General features: G+C 42.7%; 1 protein-coding gene and 1 long non-coding RNA gene across 3 annotated transcripts in view; one reads left to right on the top strand and one right to left on the bottom strand.

Annotated features, from left to right (window-relative positions):
* The window catches only part of PEX7 (peroxisomal biogenesis factor 7), a 51,625-nt gene extending 42,785 nt beyond the window's left edge, over nucleotides 1-8,840 (bottom strand). Inside the window, exons 1-3 of the mRNA XM_080941567.1 lie at nucleotides 8,449-8,840; nucleotides 6,819-6,876; nucleotides 5,458-5,608 (exon numbers count right to left, since the gene is read on the bottom strand). Coding sequence (XP_080797693.1) covers nucleotides 5,458-5,608; nucleotides 6,819-6,876; nucleotides 8,449-8,725 — 486 coding nt within the window. The 5' untranslated portion in view covers nucleotides 8,726-8,840. The remainder of the gene's footprint in view (nucleotides 1-5,457; nucleotides 5,609-6,818; nucleotides 6,877-8,448) is intronic.
* On the top strand, nucleotides 8,738-18,131 carry LOC308439654. Of its 2 annotated transcripts, none has more exons than XR_013975624.1 (3): nucleotides 8,738-8,847; nucleotides 10,150-10,221; nucleotides 17,907-18,131. It is a non-coding gene; the product is annotated as an uncharacterized lncRNA (long non-coding RNA). The 2 variants fall into 2 exon arrangements; XR_013975625.1 differs by lacking the exon at nucleotides 17,907-18,131 and adding an exon at nucleotides 15,736-16,085.
* The last annotated feature ends 1,214 nt before the right edge of the window (nucleotides 18,132-19,345 follow it).

Genomic DNA, 19,345 nt, shown 5'->3' with positions numbered 1-19,345 from the left:
TCTAAACATTTCACAGTTCAGAATTCCACACTTTAGAAACTGAAAAACAATTCACAGCCTGGGGACAGGGATGGAAAGAGAAGCCAGGGCTCCATGGGACCAGACTCTAACTGAATACTTAGTAGCAAGGGCATGAAGGTGAAATGTTTGGAATGGCAGACAGACCAGCGCTCATAGCTTTGCCCTTTCAATCTATGAAGAAAAGGAAAACAAAAGAACAAGACTTAACAAGGACAGCCAGTTACTTCTCCATACATTCAGGAGAAAGCGTGCATTATAAAATATTAGCCTTTGGGGAGAGAGAACAAGGAAAGACTTGAAGCAAGGGACAAGCTTGCCCTCTACCGGGGAACACAAGAGCCAAAATTAAGAAAAGAAACAGGCAATGCCTAAAGTTTGCTGTGATTCCTCTCAGATCACTGCCATCAACCTGACCACCCTCCCCATCCACCCCTGCTTGTTCTTATGCAATATGGCCTCTCTCCAGCTGGAACGAAAGCTTATTTGTAAATACAGATTAATATCACTGCCCTGTTCAAAGCCTTTCAACATGATGTGGCTTCTGCAGCTTTTCAGCTTCGCTCTGCGTTATACGAGATTCATCCATAATGATTTGTACTGCCCAAAGGTCAAGATCATGCAAAACTATGCATGCCTTTGGAGCACATACATATGCAAGCAAAGAAAGTGTAAACAGAAAGCTGAAGAAGGAAAGACAAAGGGGAGATAGAAGGAGACTCCAGAGCATGTAATGCTTTGTTTCTTATGCTACATGGTAAATATTAGAGTGTCCAATGTACCACTTTTACCTCTTACACGTATATGTATAAAATATTTCCTAACAATCCTACAAATCAGCAATGCCTTTCCACAGATCTCCATGTTTCCTCCTGCCCTTGCCTTCCTGGTACTCTGCTTCACCTCACACTGCTGACTTTCTGGCCTCATTCTGCATTCATACTCTGCCTCAGAATCAAAGATGCTCCTCCTGTCCCATGCCAGCCAAGAGTCTCCTCACTGAAGAACTGTGTCCACTCTCAGCCCTTGCCATGGCTCCTTCACTGCAGACCTGCTCAGTAGCACCACAGCAGAGGTAAGAGGAACACACAACAAACTAGATGGAAAACACATCTCGATCTTCGTGTGCTGATCATTTCTATTTCCAGTACCCCCGCCCAGGACCACTGAAAGAATGGACACTCAAACTGTCAGACTGAATACAAAGAAACAATGTGCAGTACCTGGCTAGTTTCCAAGGCAGGGTGCCATGATGAGGTTACTCTTGGCACTGAATAAAATTAACTAGAAAAATAGAGGAGAGAACAAATCAACATTGGCAGTATCTATGCCACTTTAGCAAAGCTGTACTTCATCAGAACCAGTTTGAGAAGACGCATTTGATAACACAAACCAATTCCCAAAGAGCTTGTGTTAATCTGCCCTAAAGTGGTGCCCTTTTGTAAAGTGACCTACTTAATTAAAAAATGGTCAAATAGAAACTTGCTAATAATTTCCACTTAACCTGCATGAATACAAAAGAAATGCACAGCGATCTTTAATCTCAGTGATTAAAAAGGGCTATTTCTTTCACTGTAGAAAAACTTGTAAACCTTTTTCACTATGGAGATTTGAAAGTATTCATGAAGATGCAGAGTAGCTGCCATTTTGTTCCTCCCACTGTTCCCTGTCACTAGCTGTTGCCTGCACTGGCTCTAGCGGATCATCTCACTCCTAAGCACCTAGCAGACAAGGACTTCCTTTATCATTAGTGCAGATCATATCCATCCCTTGAATATTAAGAATGGCTTCCCTAAGGGTACCTAGTAATATATATTTGTCTGACTGCCACAACAATGTCACTTGCAGCTAGTTGTGCCTGTTGAGTCCCTTCTAGGCTGATATGCCCCTTCCCACTTGGCTGTTTCTCTCCACCTTCCAATGACACCTATCTGCTGAAAGAATGACAATGTCCCCCCTGCACAAAGTGACCATTTTCTCAGCCACAGTCTTGACACCCACACCAAGATGACAGATACAGTAGCAACGATCATGCATGAAAATCCTTCTCTAAGTAAACACTGTATTTCTACACATTTCAAACCACCATTTAGAGTTTGGGTTTGAATAACAACTACCCAAGGTAAAGCTATTGTTCTGGTTTTGTCTCTGTTGCTCTGACAAAAAGCAACACGGTTGCAAAGTCTGTCACCCTAAGGTGCAGGGTGCAGTCAGCTCAAGCAGCTCCTCAGTTCACAGGCACAGTCAGGAGCAAAGAGCAAACGATGCGTGGTGCGGGGCTTGCGGCTCTCCTTGCTGACATCCCTCAGCACCCCCTTCCTGAGGAACAGCACTGCCCACAGGGCTGGATTCTCTATAATCCTCAACAGCCCACCTGATCTACAGAATTCCTCACGAATAGGACGATAGTTAAAACTAACCAGCACAGACATTAAAAATTCTCTAAATTTACATAGTGACTGTTATAATCTCCAAAACATTAGACAGCAAATACATCAAGACAACTGGAACTAAATGCCTATGAAGTTAAAGCAATGGTTTTCCACACGATGCTATACACTGGAGTCCTCTAGGACTGCAGATAACCCTGACAACTTACCCAAGCCTCAGACAGTGTAACCTAAGTACAAAGAAAGTTTAATGCATCCTAGACAATGCTTAGCGTTCAGCAAAGTCAGAGAACACTGAGATGAAACAGGTAGCATGCATTCTTTCCCATCTTAAATGTGGAGATTCCAAATGTCTGCGCTGTAGAGTATTCCTAACAGCCACCACCTGAGGCAGTTAACTGAGAACTGTTCATCAGCTTCTGCAGCTGGTAGCCGGCAGGCAGGTGGGAAATGACCCTTACGGTTTCCCTCTCCCAACAAAGTAGCACACATACTGTATGCTCCAATCATTCCAAGTGATTCTGTTTGTCTGCATGTCCCGGAATACTGGAGATCGGCATACAAGTCTCATGCATGCCTGGTGCATAGCATGTGCTAGCAGCTGTGCTAGCAGCATCAGCAGGACTAGTGCTCTTAATACAAACTCAGATTTAAAAATATTACATGGTACTCCTTTAACAGTGGTGGCAGATAGTACAACCTACTGGCAGTAAAATTCAAACAAAGGAAATCAATGAGTTCACTGCTAAGTAGAAGACTGTCTTCTGCATAGTCACAGAGTTTTAAGCTGCCATTTTAAAGTATACTACAATATGCCTGCAGTCATCTACTCTAAAATAAATGGCTGACTGCGACTAAATATGCAGAAGGAAGTATGTTGTGCTGATTTTTTCCTATAATTATTACAACCCTTTAACAGAAACAGAGAGGCTGGAGTATGGCTCAGAGCAGAGTTTCCCTAACACGGAAGGTATTGGCTCTATCACAAGCATCACCAAAAGAGGACAAAAAGAAAAACCCCTTTAGTAGAGAAATCTTTCATGGTATTTTAGGTATAATTGTGTATCTAAAGGGACCATACTAATGTCACATACATGACTATCATTCTATAGTAATATTTTATTGGTATTCATTGATACAGATGTATCAGCTTCTATCCTTATCAAAGAATACATTATTAACTCGAATTTTAAAGTAAAAACATAAATCATTCAGCATGTTATTACTATAAAATAAATAAATACAATTCCTCTGTGACGGAATATGAATAGCAGCATGCTCTACTCAAAGATTGGTTCTTATAAGCACCTGAAACTTGAAAACTACACATCTTGGACAAAGAAAAAAATTCCAAGCTGGGTGGAATCCAATTTTCAGCTGGTGGCGTGTGTCTGACTAGTATGCAGGAGGCTCTGGGACATGAGCACCATGTCCAGCAGCACATAGGCTAGGCCCAGAGAGACCTGTGACCCTAGCCCTCGGGAGTTACAAGCAGGACAGGAAGTTCAAGACCATCCTCGGCTACATTAGGAACTAGTCAGGGCCAAACTGTCAGAAAGAAGAGAGAGCAAGAAAAAGAAGTGGAAGAGACAGATTCTACCAATGGAGAAGCCTTGCTGTTCAGTAAGGAGAGTAAACATGCAGTGTTTTCCCTGTACCCTAGTAAACCGAAGCAGCGAAAATAAGCTCTGGTATCATAGACTGTAAACAAAGACTGGTAGTTCACACCTGCAACCCTCGCACTTGGGACACTGAGGCAGGAGAGCCACTGTCCAACTTCATTTTCAATACACAGTGGTCCCCAGGCCGGCCTGGGATACAAGAGCCCCTACATCACAGGAACAACAAGTCAGCAAGAATGATGGGGTGCCACACCATCTGAATTCTGACTTGCTGCTCTGAAGGGATTCCTTCATCAAACAATCTAAGTCCCTCTTTACCAAAGCTGCCATTACCCAGTGATTTTCCAAAAACACGGTAATTTACAACCGTATCATCCAAGGAGCTATCCCAACACAGGAAAGTAATTTTATTTTTTAGACTAATTATAGAACTACTGGGTTTTTAAAAATAGTTATAATTATACAATGTTATCTAGGATGTTCATGTAACTCAGTTTTGTTTTTTCTTCACAAACCAGTAATGATGTTTTAAACACTTGAAAACATGTAGTAAATACTTGTCAAAGGCCTAAGATGAGGCAGGGTTAGGGTAGGTAAAAGCTTGAAAGCACATTTGAAAGTCTTGATGGGAAGGCTCTACTGCTAAGGTAAAGAAACCAGGAAGACTTCATCACACTCCTTAAAATGTATGAATGCATTTTGGTACTTCCAAAGTATAAACTAGTTCTTGTACCTCATCTCACACACACACACACACACACACACACAGAGTCCAGACCACACAAAAGTCATTATTTAGATGCATGTTTAAATTTGCTTAAGGGGGCTTGAGTACTTGCTCAGTAACTAGGAGTGCATCCTACTACTGCAGAACCTTAGCTCAGTTCCCAATACCCACAGCGGGCAGCTTACAAACGTCTGCAACTCTAATTCTCTGGGGACACCTAGTCCTCTATCTTGCATGAGTGTCTGCACCCACTCCTGTACACACACACACAGTCACACACAAAAACTGAAAGACAGTATGCCTTTATTTCCCTCCTAGTGGGTCCTTGATGACATTGTTGGAATATATTGAGTCTTACTGAGGCCTGAGGACAATCTTGAGATAGTCTGTGAACAGCCCACCCACCCTTGCTTAAGGCGCTGCATGTAGGCGTGTTTGTGGGGCCCTCTGGGGGAATGACGCTGAGGTGCCTGCTAGAGGCACTGTGACTACCAGATGAGAGGCCCGACCTTTGCTTTCTTTCTCTTAGGCTAAGAAGCACTGTCTGTCTGAATAACGAAATAATAAGTGACATCTACTACGCACAAGAAACACTAAAGCCTAACCCTGCTGAAAGCATTTCCCCACGTTCATCCCGGAAGAGGCTTCGAGCCGAGAGTAAGAAAGAAAAGCAGCCATCTCACAGTGATCACCTTCTTACCTCCTGCGTGTGCTCCTTGTAGACTTGGAGAGGGCCTGTGGCTTTGGCGGTGTCCCAGAGCTGCAGTGAGCCATCACCGCTACAGGTGACAAGGACATGTTCATTGTTCTCACTCCAGGTGACATCAAACAAGGCATCATTCCAGTCAAAGCTATAGCAGAAAGGAAAACACACGCACTCGATGAGGAGCGAATGAGCAATCCTCATTGTATAGTTTCTGGGGTTTATTTCCCTTAGTTTTTCCGAACACATCAGCGCCACAGATGACCTGCAGCATTCTCAGAGAGAAACAGCAGGTACTCCAGGAAGTGCAGGCAGATAACTGGAAAGCTAAAACTGAAAGGTTCCCAACCACTAGTGAGATGAGACGGCATCCACGGTACACACCGAAGGGCTGCTGGTCACCTGCTGCTGACTGCAGTGAGCCTGTGACTTGAAGCAAGCTCTAGCGAGCCTTTCAAGGTACGGAGACCAGTAATTTCAAATACTCCCATGAGTCAATCCTTCATCTGGGCTGTATGATGCTCACTGCATAAACCTTTCATCTGGGCAGGTAGTAGCTTTCTTTCTTTCTTTTTTTTTTTAAGACTTATTCATTTATTATATGTAAGCATACTGTAGCTGTCTTCAGACACACCAGAAGAGGACATCAGATCCCATTACAGATGGCTGTGAGCCACCATGTGGTTACTGGGAATTGAACTCAGGACCTCTAGTGCTCTTAACAGCTGAGCCATCTCTCCGGCCTGGTAGTAGCTGCCTAACAGAACCTCTTTCCTCTGCCTTTGACTAATCCTGATAGAAGTATCATGCATCCATCAATCAACCTGGAAGACAGGTATGAAGCGAAACACTGGGAAATCCACAGAATAGCATTGGCTCTTGCCTCAGGAAAGCTAAATTATATTAAAACAGAAAAGCGGGCCAATGTCAGAAAGTACTCCAATTAGCTCACCGTTTTAAGTTTAAATATATATAACCTACAAGTGGACACCTAACTGACAACATGGCGTAATCATAATTGGCAAAAATAATTTCTATACTATACCCATGTAAACGTCTACTTTACATCATAAATTAAAAACCTATTAGTTCCAAATATTCAAAATGTAAGTGCATTAAGACCCCGACAGTGGCTGAGTACATGTGTGCTTCGGAGATGGGGTAGTGTGGGAAGAAGTGTGTCACTGGGGGCTGGGATTTCAAAAGATTCCTAGTGTGCATCTCTCTGCCTCCCATGTATGGCTCAAGATGTAAGCTCTTAGCCCCCTAAGACCATAAGCCTAAATTAAATACTTTCTTTTATAAGTTGCCTTAACCATGGTGTCTTATCACAGCAACAGAAATGTCAGTCACCTTACCTTCTGAAAATCTGGAGTCCAGATTCATTTTGATCCAATACCAATAGGGTTCCACAGCCTAGAAAAAAAACAAAACAAACACAAAAACCTGAGTCATGTTGAACCTTCTGGGAGACATCCAGGATGAAGTGTGAAGCACTGTGGGCCAGCTTTAACTACCACAGATTTCCCGTAAAATAACTGTCACCATATGTACCAAAGGTTTAAAAGTTACCTAGTATGCTTGTTACTGAATATCCAACTTACCGTCTGGCCTGACAGGAATCTGAACACCAGTCTGTGGGAAATGCATCAGAGTACAAATTCAAACCAGGCCAGGTGCTAGGCACACAAACCTTCCAAGTTGGAGCTAACATCTCTAATAACAGAAGATAAGGAAGGCTCATGCTTCCAGACTCCCAAGGCTGTGTGATACATGTGAAACACATTGATTACAGCATCTTAAGACAAAGTATGTGTGGAAATACCATATACTTTTGGATCAAGTGCTGAAAACAGGATTAATATCAATTACTTTCTACCAGTAATGGGTTGTTTTTGCTAAAAGACTGATGTCTCCTTTTCTCCCCCATCTCACACTCTATTAACATCTGGTCAAAGTGAATCTGCGCCTGAACTTCGCAAGGTAAGATGATTAATTACTAAGCTCGCAAGCATACACAACTGTTACTAGAGCTCTAAAGAATTATGCTTTGGGTTTCGGTGATCAGTGACGCGTGCAAAGTGTTAGAGATCTTTCACTTAAACATAACCGTTGGAATAAAAAATAAACTCGAGCCAGAGAGATGAATGATCCCTCACAAGTACAAGACCTAGTTTCTAGTCCCAGCACCCACTTGGCAGCTGACAACCATCAGTTATGGATCCAACACCCTCTTTGAACCTCCTCTTCTGACCGTTAGCAGGCAGTGGGCATGCTGTGGTTCACAGACATCCATACAAGCCAAAAACTCAAGACACAAAAAATATCTCTAGAAAATAATTCCTAAATATACCAATGTATTTATAAGAAAACTTTATGAAAGACATAAGTCCCCCCCCCCAACTGGTAGCCAAGAAATGTAAACCTAACCGTGCAAGCACTAAACACAAATGGTCAAAAGGAAGTAAGTTTTTTTACCACTATTTTTCAGAAATCTTATTTTTTTTTCTGGAGCAAACAAAACAAATACTACAGATCGCTGACATTATGCAATGGTTTGCCACATATTGCTCCTGTGCTTTAACAAGATAGAGTATAAGGTAAAATAAATAGCTGGAGCACACAGACATCTCTGCACATGTATCCATTTTCCATGAGACAACAAAAAGCGAGCACAGAATTTTCTAGTTTTTTTTTTTTTTTTTTTTTTTTTTTTTCGAGAAAGGGCCGGCGTCTCCCTACGTTTCAGTTGAGGATAGCTTTGAACTCGTGATCTGTTGGCTCCACCTTGCAAGTGCTGAGAAATGCATCCTTCCTACAGAAGGGAAAGGACAGGCTGCAGACTTCCCCTGGGCTCCAATGCCAACTACGCAGACAGGGGGACCGAGGAGCGAGGGCCAAGCTCTGCCTCCCTCTGGCGGTGGCGGGAGGCACCGCGCGCTCAGCAGCGCGTCCTACGCCCGCCCAGTAGGCGCGGCCCGCGCTCACCCGCGATGCCGTAGTGCTGCGCCGCGGCACAGGCCAGGCGGCCCGGCAGGTACGGAGAGAACTCGACGGCATAGCCGTGGCGGCCCGGCACCCGCAGCGTCCGCGCCGCGCTCATCCCGCCCGCCCGCCGCCACTCGGCCACCCCTCCCGGGCGCGGAAACGGTCTCGAGGCAGAAGTGCACCACCGCGGTTCCTTGGGAGAACTTAGGAGGCCCCGAAGGCCGGGCGGAAGTGACGACACCGACGTCCGGAATCCTAGATTATGATTGGTCCACATAGAAAGGGCGTTGACGCCGCGAAGACCATTTTTCTTTTGGGCAAAAAGCCTCACTGATTTGTTCTGGCTAAAATCATCTGGTCTTCCAGATATTATTTCAGACCTAAGAGAGAAGATACAAGGTAGGCGTCACTTCTGACAGCTGTCCACGTGTCATCGCAGCCTCTATGGCGGGGCATCTTGTACTTTTATTAATTGCTTGAACTTTCAAAAATTTGCTATTCTGACATTTTCCTGATGATTACGAAATAAAAGCCACAATAAACTCTGAAAGCAGCTAGTGAGTCCAGAGGCAACGAAAGGAGTGCTGTGTGGCCCAAAGTATTTTGAATCCAGACAACAATGAAGTTAAAGGATAGGACTATTATGTGCAATTAGCTGTCTCTAGGTGTTAGGTAGTTAGTTGCACTGTGAAGATAAATTTCGGTAATTAAGGAAAACTTGGGCATGTTAATTCGTTCAAACAGTTGCCAAACATGCAGTGCAGAGATGAATGTGCAGTTTGCCAAACCCAACAGTGAACAGTGAAGGAGATTGTTTTAATCATTAAACCAGTCATCCTCCATAGACCGAGTCATATACCAAGCACGGTGCTAGACTTTTGCTTTCAAAAGATCCACTGCAGTACATAGTTGAGCTCAAGAGATCACAAGTCATGAAAGCTGTTAAGTGTAATCACATGCTATTAATGTTATGATAAATGTACGTGGGTGTCTTTAAGGGTGGGGTAGCAGGGAAAGCTTTAGAAAGGAGATAATCTAGGGTGAATTCATACAAATAAATGTTCTTTAAGTTAAAAGTTGGAAGCCATGGTGGGATCAGGGGGTTGAAGAACCCAGGAAACCTAAGACCATAAGGAATGGTAGCTGCCAGGACTCAGTCAGAGAAAGAACGTTCTGGGTAGATTTCACCTGGTTAGAGGAAGTCAAATGTTCCAACATGATATCTTGTATTGTTGCCTAAGGAACTGTGCTGCAGTTTAAATAAGAGATCTGAACACGTTTTCAGATATGGATCTTTAAGTGAGTTATCATTCCCAAGCAACACAAACTGGAGACTAGAGGCTGGCAGTAGAGTACCAGTTACAGACTTTAGCAACAGCTCAAGCAAAAGATGCCATGACGGGGTGGTAGTGTTTGGTTGAGAATTATGGTAAGGTGTGGAGAAGGTGAGATTAAGGGTCAAATAAAGACACAAAGCTTAAGTGGTTTCCAACTCTTAGTAGAGTGCTTAGATAGGCTCAGGAATTGTGTATTGAAACATGTCCAGTGGGGAGGGGCAAATTTGGGACAAGAACAAACCCTAGTTTTATGTGTTGAGTGTGTACTGTGCATAATACTTGAATACAGCAGAATGGAGTTTAGGCAAGCTTTCTTGGTTGCATGTAGATAATATTTAAGCCATGGAAATGATTTTTTATTTAGGGAGAGAATGGTGGGATGAGAAGACAAAGACAGAAGTTGGGGAAACACAGCCACATGGAGAAGCTATGGAAGGTGAGAGAGGTGCACAAGATGGGAATTCTAGACTCTTTTATTACTTGGTTTAAGAAGCTAGAGCTAGAGAGATGACTCAGTGGTGAAGAGCACTGTTTAAGCCCAGAATTTTGGGGCAGAGGCAGGTGGATCTCTGAGTTTGAGGCTAGCATAGCCTACAGAGTGACTCTCATGGGGACAACCAGGGCTACAGAGAGAAACCCTGTCTCCAAAAACAAAGAAGAACATTTCTCAAGCTGGGAGGATTTGCACACTATCTTCTGATGTAGATTTGGGTGCTTAGTGAGTAGATCTGCATTAGGCAGTGACACAGCAGAGTTCTTATGTAAGCATCTGTTTAGGTGCCTGGTATCTGTGCATAACAGTGCTAAGTACAGACTAGATAAAAATATAGAAATCATTCCAGTAAGGATGGCCTACCGTGAACTCAGATGTTTAAGAAGTAGAGCATTTCTATATTTTTTCCAAAAGAATTTAAATATCTATCCCTGTGGGGGAGCTAAGGAAGCTCCAAATGAAGCACAGCCAGGTCAAAACCATCAGTTTCTCAGACCCGTGGGAACTGGCTTGTATGTATGTCTGTGAACCACAGCATGCCCACTGCCTGCTAACGGTCAGAAGAGGAGGTTCAAAGAGGGTGTTGGATCCATAACTGATGGTTGTCAGCTGCCAAGTGGGTGCTGGGACTAGAAACTAGGTCTTGTACTTGTGAGGGATCATTCATCTCTCTGGCTCGAGTTTATTTTTTATTCCAACGGTTATGTTTAAGTGAAAGATCTCTAACACTTTGCACGCGTCACTGATCACCGAAACCCAAAGCATAATTCTTTAGAGCTCTAGTAACAGTTGTGTATGCTTGCGAGCTTAGTAATTAATCATCTTACCTTGCGAAGTTCAGGCGCAGATTCACTTTGACCAGATGTTAATAGAGTGTGAGATGGGGGAGAAAAGGAGACATCAGTCTTTTAGCAAAAACAACCCATTACTGGTAGAAAGTAATTGATATTAATCCTGTTTTCAGCACTTGATCCAAAAGTATATGGTATTTCCACACATACTTTGTCTTAAGATGCTGTAATCAATGTGTTTCACATGTATCACACAGCCTTGGGAGTCTGGAAGCATGAGCCTTCCTTATCTTCTGTTATTAGAGATGTTAGCTCCAACTTGGAAGGTTTGTGTGCCTAGCACCTGGCCTGGTTTGAATTTGTACTCTGATGCATTTCCCACAGACTGGTGTTCAGATTCCTGTCAGGCCAGACGGTAAGTTGGATATTCAGTAACAAGCATACTAGGTAACTTTTAAACCTTTGGTACATATGGTGACAGTTATTTTACGGGAAATCTGTGGTAGTTAAAGCTGGCCCACAGTGCTTCACACTTCATCCTGGATGTCTCCCAGAAGGTTCAACATGACTCAGGTTTTTGTGTTTGTTTTGTTTTTTTTCTAGGCCTTACCAGAGTGAGGCTCAGAGGGTGGATAGCACAGCCTTCCTCTGGCCTGATGTGAATGTTGATGGTGTGTGCAAGTATGGGTGTTTATAAATGCTGGACCAGTGAATTAAAAACCCAGCAGCTGCAGCTTCAGCCTCTCTGGTGCTTAGTGCCTAAGATTCCTTCCAAAGAAAACCTTGTCTCACTGCCCTACAGAGACAAACTGACTTCCCTTCCTGTGCTGTGTGTAATAATCATGCTGAGGCTCTAAGTTGAGGCTAAGTCATTTCAGCAAAGCGATCACCATCTACCTGATGTGTGTCTGTTCTTTCTGCATCCCTACTGCCCTTAGACCCAGGCATCTGCCCCTGAACTTGAGAGAATTCTATCTCAACTTGCTTGAGGCTTCTTGGCATCCCAAAGGGACCAGTTAGAGTCTCACCGAGAATACAGAGTTCATAAAGGCAGGGTCAGAGTGGTGTTCACTCTGCAGTAACTAAAACAGGACCTGGAAAATGGTTAACGGTCTCTCAGACAGCTCCCCTGTGAGTCTGGGTGGACAGGCAGATGTGCATGCCGTGCTGGACACAGGCAGTCAGCCTGCCGTTAAGGAGATGCACTCCCACTCACCTGAGCTCTCCATGAGTCAACATCACTGTCCCTTGTCATACTTCAGACTACCTCCTTTCAACCTCTGTCACTGTCCTCATATGGTCATCTCTTAATTACTCCCTCCACAAGGACAGCTCATGCTCTTATTCACCAAAGGCCCTGCCTGCTTTGTGGCTAGTCCTTCAAGTACCTGGAGCCAATAACCATAAAGGCTCTGGGTAATTAATTGAATGGGGAGGGGGAAACTATAGGCAAACACAGTATGCTAATTGTCATACGGTTCCATTAATGTATAATATTAGAGGATATTGACCAATTATAATTCATTACATTGTAATAATAAATATATACAGACAGACAGACTGGTGCCCATACTGCCTCTCAATTATAAACCAGACAAGCCTCCAAACCCCCAAATCTTATTCTCTACTGCCTAGGAATCTTGTGGGGTGACTTTCCCAAAGCAGATTTTTGGGACACAGTCAGCGTATGTCTATTCAAAGTCTCAAAGGATGAACTTAGAAGTTGGGTTTGTTTGTTTAGTGCTGAAGAATCAACCCAGACCTTCTCAAGCTATGCAAATGTTCTACCATTCAACTAGCTATACTAATTAAAACTTAATGTGGGTGGAAAGTGGGGGGTCACTGGTACTTAACTAGTTACCAGTCTAACTTTGGGTAGGTCTTGTCTCAGAAGAATAAGGTGGAGAAAGATAGAGAAGGACATCTGACATCCTTCTCTGGCCTCTGTGTGTGCACCAGGATGGCTACCTACACATAAATGTGCGCGCTCAAGCGCGCGCTCAAGCGCGCGCTCGCACACACACACACACACTCACGCACACACACTACTCTGATCTATTCTCATATGCTAACTACATCACAGAGAATAAAAGCACATTTAGAGGGAAGTGTTCAGCTCTGTCAGCAACTTGGAAGGTGGAAGCAGACGCTGGGCCTACTAAAGGGATGGTGTGCTCCAAAGCAATCTAAGATTCTGTTTTGGGAAGGCAGCAGGAGCATGCCCTCACACACCCTCTGCAAACACACTACCAAGAGCAACAATCCACATCTGAGGCTGAGATTGTTAAAATAGCCCATGCAGGGTATCTCATGTGCAACTGAAGGCCTGGGCATTATGTGATTTTGTACTGGCTGGTTTTGTGTCAACTTGACACAAGCTGGAGTTATCACAGAGAAAGGAGCCTCAGTTGAGAAAATGCCTCCATGAGATCCAGCTGTAAGGCATTTTCTCAACTAGTGATAAAGAGGGGAGGGCCCAGCCCATTGTGGGTGGAGCCATCCCTGGCCCAGCCCATTGTGGGTGGTGCCATCCCTAGGCTGGTAGACCTGGGTTCTATAAGAAAGCAGGCTGAGCAAGCCAAGGGAAGCAAGCCAGTAAGTAACATCCCTCCATGGCCTCTGCATCAGCTCCTGCTTCCTGACCTGCTTGAATCCCAGTCCTGACTTCCTTTAGTGATGAACAGCAACGAGGAAGTGTAAGCTGAATAAACCCTTTCCTCCCCAACATGCTTCTTGGTCATGATGTTTGTGCAGAAATAGAAACCATGACTAAGACAGGTATCTTCCTGCTTACACCAGAGGATACCACCAGACCTGAATCCCTCACATGGTAACGTAGTATGAGTTCAGGCTTCAGAGGCAGTCGGCTCGTTTTCAGTTACTAATTATCAGCCTTACTGCTCAAAATTCAAATTTGAATTGCAGTGGTATTTCATTTGTATTAGACAATGAGTGTGCTACAGGTAATACTTGAGCCATCTTGGAAGTTTACATGCATGGGACATATCTGTACGCCTGTTCGTTCTAAGAACTCTGCACTCAGGGAAATCCGAGGTCCCATGCATGTGGCTTCCCTTCAGCTATACTCCCTGTGTGCTTTTATCAAAGGTGACACAGATGGCTTACAGAATCCTGAATCGGTGTCAACAGGAAGATATCTGTCACTCATGTTTGCAGATGTAAGTCCAATTCCAAATTAAATTATTATTCTGACTAGATAAAAGGCCATCTGAACTCATGAGTAAAAGAGCAACTTGCCCCTACTTTTCAAAAATAATGACTTACAGAACAATTTTGCTTTGTTTTTCTCTGTGTATTCCTGACTGTCCTAGAACTCTCTCTGTAGATCAGGCTGGCCTCAAACTCACAGAGAACCAACCACCTGCCTCTGCCTCCAGAGTGCAGGGATTAAAAGCATGCACCAGCACCACCCAACGGAGAACAGTATTTTTAGAAAGTATGATGCATTAAAATGAAACTTTTGATGGCAGTGTTAGGTTAACTGAAAAGTTGGCGTCGACATATACCAACTTCTCCCGAGACTGGTATTCCTGTCAGCTTTCAGAGAGAAAACATACAAGAAGCTCAAAAGCAAAATTCATTTCCCTTTCTCCATTTCCCTAAGACAGTTTGCCCACAAATTTCTTCTGCCTCTGCAGCCACAGTTTTTAACTGTGGTTTTTGCTGGTTTGTTTTTAAACCTACTCCTCACTCCACCCAGGAGTGGTCTCACCTTTCTATCTCACAAGAAAACTCTGTCCTCCTGGCTTTTCCATTGAGGCTGAATGCTTCCAGAAGTTCCAGCCAACTCTAAAATTGAATTTCTAATTTTTTAAAAAAGCGTTCATCATGCATCGGTAAGAATTACAATTGCTTTTCTTATTTTTCATCTTTTTTTTTTCAAACCATAGACCATCTCCTCTTTGTAGCAAAATTGATGGATTAAAAAACTGTTTGTAACATAAAGACAGCTTTATAGTGGAGAAAGTGCAGCCGAATAGAAGAAGACCCTGTGTCCTGACAAAAGACACTTGGACATTTGGGGTTGTCTTTTCCTACTTATAAAATAAGGATGGTGGTGTATAAAGTTTTTTTCTAAAATTTTATTATAACTTTAAGGCTTCTTATAAGGAAAATTCAGCAAAAAATGGAAAGATATTTTTACTCATACTAAGTCCACCAGAGGGTGGCCAAGCTTTATCCTATGTCTCCATGATAACAGTGTGACATTTCCTGACAGTAGGGAAGTGATATTGGGAACTTAATCAATAAAGCAAACATTGTTGAAAGCCATGCTCCTTGAGAATTACAAAACAAAAAAAAAAAAAAAAAATAAAGAGAAAAGAAAAGTATGTTGACCTACATTCAGTTTCTTTTTTAAAAATTAGTACTTGTTTTTGAGATATTCATTCAAATATTCAGGGTATATATTTTTGCATATATGTATTTTAGGAAAAATGCACATACATGGTCAGTAAATAATGAGAAGTCTTCCTTTCCCAGATTCTTTACATTTGAGTTCCAATTTTCTAAAAAAAAAAAAAAAAACTTTTTTATATCCACGTGTTCCGAACTTGAAGATTTAACCAATCTATGGAAAATATTTGAGGAACAAATTATGTTACCAACCATGTAGCCATGTTTTTCTTCTTGTCTCTTTCTCCAGACAATACAATGTGTGGCAGGAAATTCTCTGAAGACTTAAATCTATGTTGCAGAACCAGCAGGCAGACACTGGGTGTCTAAAACATCAGGATTTGAAGAGCAATGGAATAGTCCACACCAACAGTCAAAGTCATCTTTGCTAGCTTTTGTTCAGTAACCCTTTATTATCAGTATCTGTATCTGACCCAATATCAGCCTGAGCACCATATAAAACTCTCAGAGAGTATGGCTAAGCAGATGGAGCACCTCCTGACTGTGGCCTACCTAGGTGACTATCTTCTCTGATACACAGGGAGTTGGAGGCCAGCCTGGGCTATGTGAGACCTTGTTTCAAACTTTTAAAAAGTTGCTTTCCAAGGGGGGAAAAAGTGTGTGTGTGTGTGTGTGTGTGTGTGTGTGTGTGTGTGTGTGTGTGTATGTGTATGTGTGTGTGTGTGTGTGTATGATTGTGTGTTTGTGTATGAGTGTGTGTGTGTGTGTGCGTTCTACTGGTAAATTAAAATCATAAAATGTTTCTGAGAAGGAAATAGTGAATTGTCACGTAGGAATAATGGAGACAATGAAAGTCAGAACTGAACAAGACTTACTACTCCCTGTTTTCTCTTATTACTTTTTAATTGTGCACCACAGCAACTATAATACATCTTGGGTATTATTCCATATCAACTCATTTTTATCAAATATATTCTTAGCAACCCAGAAGGTTCCAAATGTACTTGAAGGGATATGTGCATATTTTTACCCCAAATAATATTGCTATGGGGCAGACTTTGTGGTTAAGCAGATTTGGGTTTAAAAGTGGGATCAACCACTGGTCATCAGGACAATGTGGTCAAGTATTCCCCTTCAACTTCCTTATCTGGACATGGATTTAATAATTAGTTCCTAAAGCAAAGATGCAAAGAACCTGAGATTATGCCTGGCACAGAACATTGTGCTACATTGTCATAACTTATTGTGGACTAGGGATACATTGTCATAACTTATTGTGGACTAGTGATACATTGTCATAACTTATTGTGGACTAGGGATACATTGTCATAACTTATTGTGGACTAGGGATACATTATCATAACTTATTATGGACTAGTGATACATTGTCATAACTTGCCGTACACCAGACTCTGTCCCTGTCCCCTACATGAAATTAATATATTAAAGCTCTGACTTCTTCATGTAGTTGTATTTAGAGATGGAGCCTTCGTGGCACTAATTAAAGCTAGGTGATATCATGAGAGTACAGTCCATATGCAGCAGGACTGGTGCCATATTACAAGAGAAAGAATTGTCAGAAAAGTCTTCCTTTTCTTGTAGGGGAAGTTTTGTCTTCAAAGGCTTGCAAAGGCAACCACAGAGCCAGAGGAGGGGGTCCTTTCACCGGAGACCAAATTTGCAGGCACTGTGATGGAAATCTACCAGAAATGTGAAAAAATAAATGCCTGGGTTTTTTTAATTAAATCTTATTTTTGTTAATGTTGGATACATTTTGATCATATTCTTTCCCCTCCCCCACTTTCTTCTAGATCCTCCCTGCCTCTCTACCCAATTTCCTGTCCATTCTTTTCAAAAAGGATAATCAAGATAAGCTAACAAAACAATGAGACAAACACACACATACACACATACACAATGTGCTTTAAAAACATGGATTCTGGACTGGAGAGATGGCTCAGTGGTTAAGAGCACTGACTGTTCTAGACCTGAGTTCAAATCCCAACAACCACCACATGGTGGCTCACAGCCATCTGTAATGGGATCTGAGGCCCTCTTCTGGTGTGTCTGAAGACAGCAACAGTGTACTTATACATAATGAATAAATAAATCTTTTTAAAAAACATGGATTCTGTCTTGTGTTAGCTAACTATTCCTGGGCCTAGAGGCTGTCCAGGAGAATGATTGATTAATACACTCAGTAACACTCCATTGGAGGAAACTTAATTTTCTCTTTCCCAGTGGGTATCAGTTGCAAATAGCTTCCTGGGGTGGAACTTTGTGTCCACTTCCCCTTCTCTTTTCGTAGTGGGTGTTTGTCTGGTTTGAACCTGTGCAAGTCACATGTATGTTTGATACAGTCTCTGAGTTCATATGTGCATTAGTCCAGTGTGTCTGGATGACAAAGTTCCCTTGACTCATCCACCACCTCTGGCCCTTATGATCAATCTCTTTCTTTAGCACAGACCCCTGAGCCTGGAGGGGAAGGTTTGATAGAGACGTGCTACATAAGACGGTGGTCAAGGCCTCTCGCTATCTCCACGTTGTCCAGTTGTGCATCTCTACGTTAAATACCATCTATTGCAAGAAGAAACGTCTCAGAGGATTGAGCCACAGCACATGTCTCTTTTGTTAAGCCACTCAGTCTGGGATGCTTTCTTATGGTAGCTGAACTGACTAATTCACTGCTAAAGGAATTTCCCTTCTGTTAGTAGTACAGTTAAGGAAGAAAGGTAATGAGGCTTTCATTTGTATTTGGATCTCATTCTTAATGCTGTTATTTCTGGGACAAAGATAGATAAATTGGCTGACTAAAGATTCAGAAAACTTACAAAAAGTTGACGGTTAACTGGTTAGCTGCTGCTAATACTGGAATATACTCCACCCGTTGTTGTATAAATTAGAAAACTGAGAGTTGGCTTTAGTTTAGATGCTCCGAGCTCTCGGGCTTTGGCTTAGCTGCTTTATCCCCATTGCTTTTGCTTTGGCAAAGAGTAGATGACAGGAATTAAAGGCATTCTGATGTCACCAAACTCAGGGACTCTGCTGTGTGGGACCCCAAAACAAGCCCTTCCCAAGAAATCCTTATTCTCTCCTTTAAGAGTGAGATTTCCAAGGAGAAACTGGGAGGGGAGAGAGAGTCACATGTTCTAAACAGTTCTCTAGAAGAGCTAATCAGCACTCGGAATCTAAAATGAATAAGCCAGTGTGGTGGCACAAGCTTTTAATCCCAGCACTTAGGAGGCAGATGCAGGGGTTCTCAATGAGTTCAAGGCCAGCCTGGTCTACCTACTGAGTTCAAGGCCAGCCTGGTCTACCTACTGAGTTCCATGACAACCAGAGCTACATAGTGAGACCCTGTCTTGATAACAAATGAACAAAAACAGTAACAAAAATATCAGTATGGGTTCTAATATTTAAAGTTAGGGTTTATGGATATGATTCTTTTTTCAAAAGACACACCACCACCAAAAAGCACTTTATACGTACAGTAATTGTTGTATACATTGCCTTAAACTTGTCCTTCCACAGTGTGTTTTCCTAAAATCTTGTCTTCAGACTGCCTGTCTAAATGTAAAGACATACACGTGGCTACCAAATAATGTTGAAATTAAGATTACAGTGACAAAAACTGTTGTCTGTGCAATGTCCACTCTCCTGTTCATTCCCATGAAGAACCCCTCCCCCCAAAATTGTTCATTTTTATACCCATGCCCAGGTTTAAAACTATATTCCCAGACCATCTTACCAACATCCCTTTTGTAAGGAGACATGGTTGGATATGGATTTGGGAATATCTACTGTTAAGGAGCTGACTCAGCATGCAGACAGAGACAGAGATGGGGGTGGAGGGTGCAGGGGGAGGGGAGGAGAGGGAGAGGAAGAGGAGGGAGAGGGAG

Source organism: Micromys minutus, assembly GCF_963924665.1.
Source record: "Micromys minutus genome assembly, chromosome: 30".
Taxonomy (NCBI): Eukaryota; Metazoa; Chordata; class Mammalia; order Rodentia; family Muridae; genus Micromys; species Micromys minutus.
The sequence above is the reverse complement of the archived record's forward strand: the minus strand, read 5'-3'. Positions and strand labels throughout refer to the sequence as shown.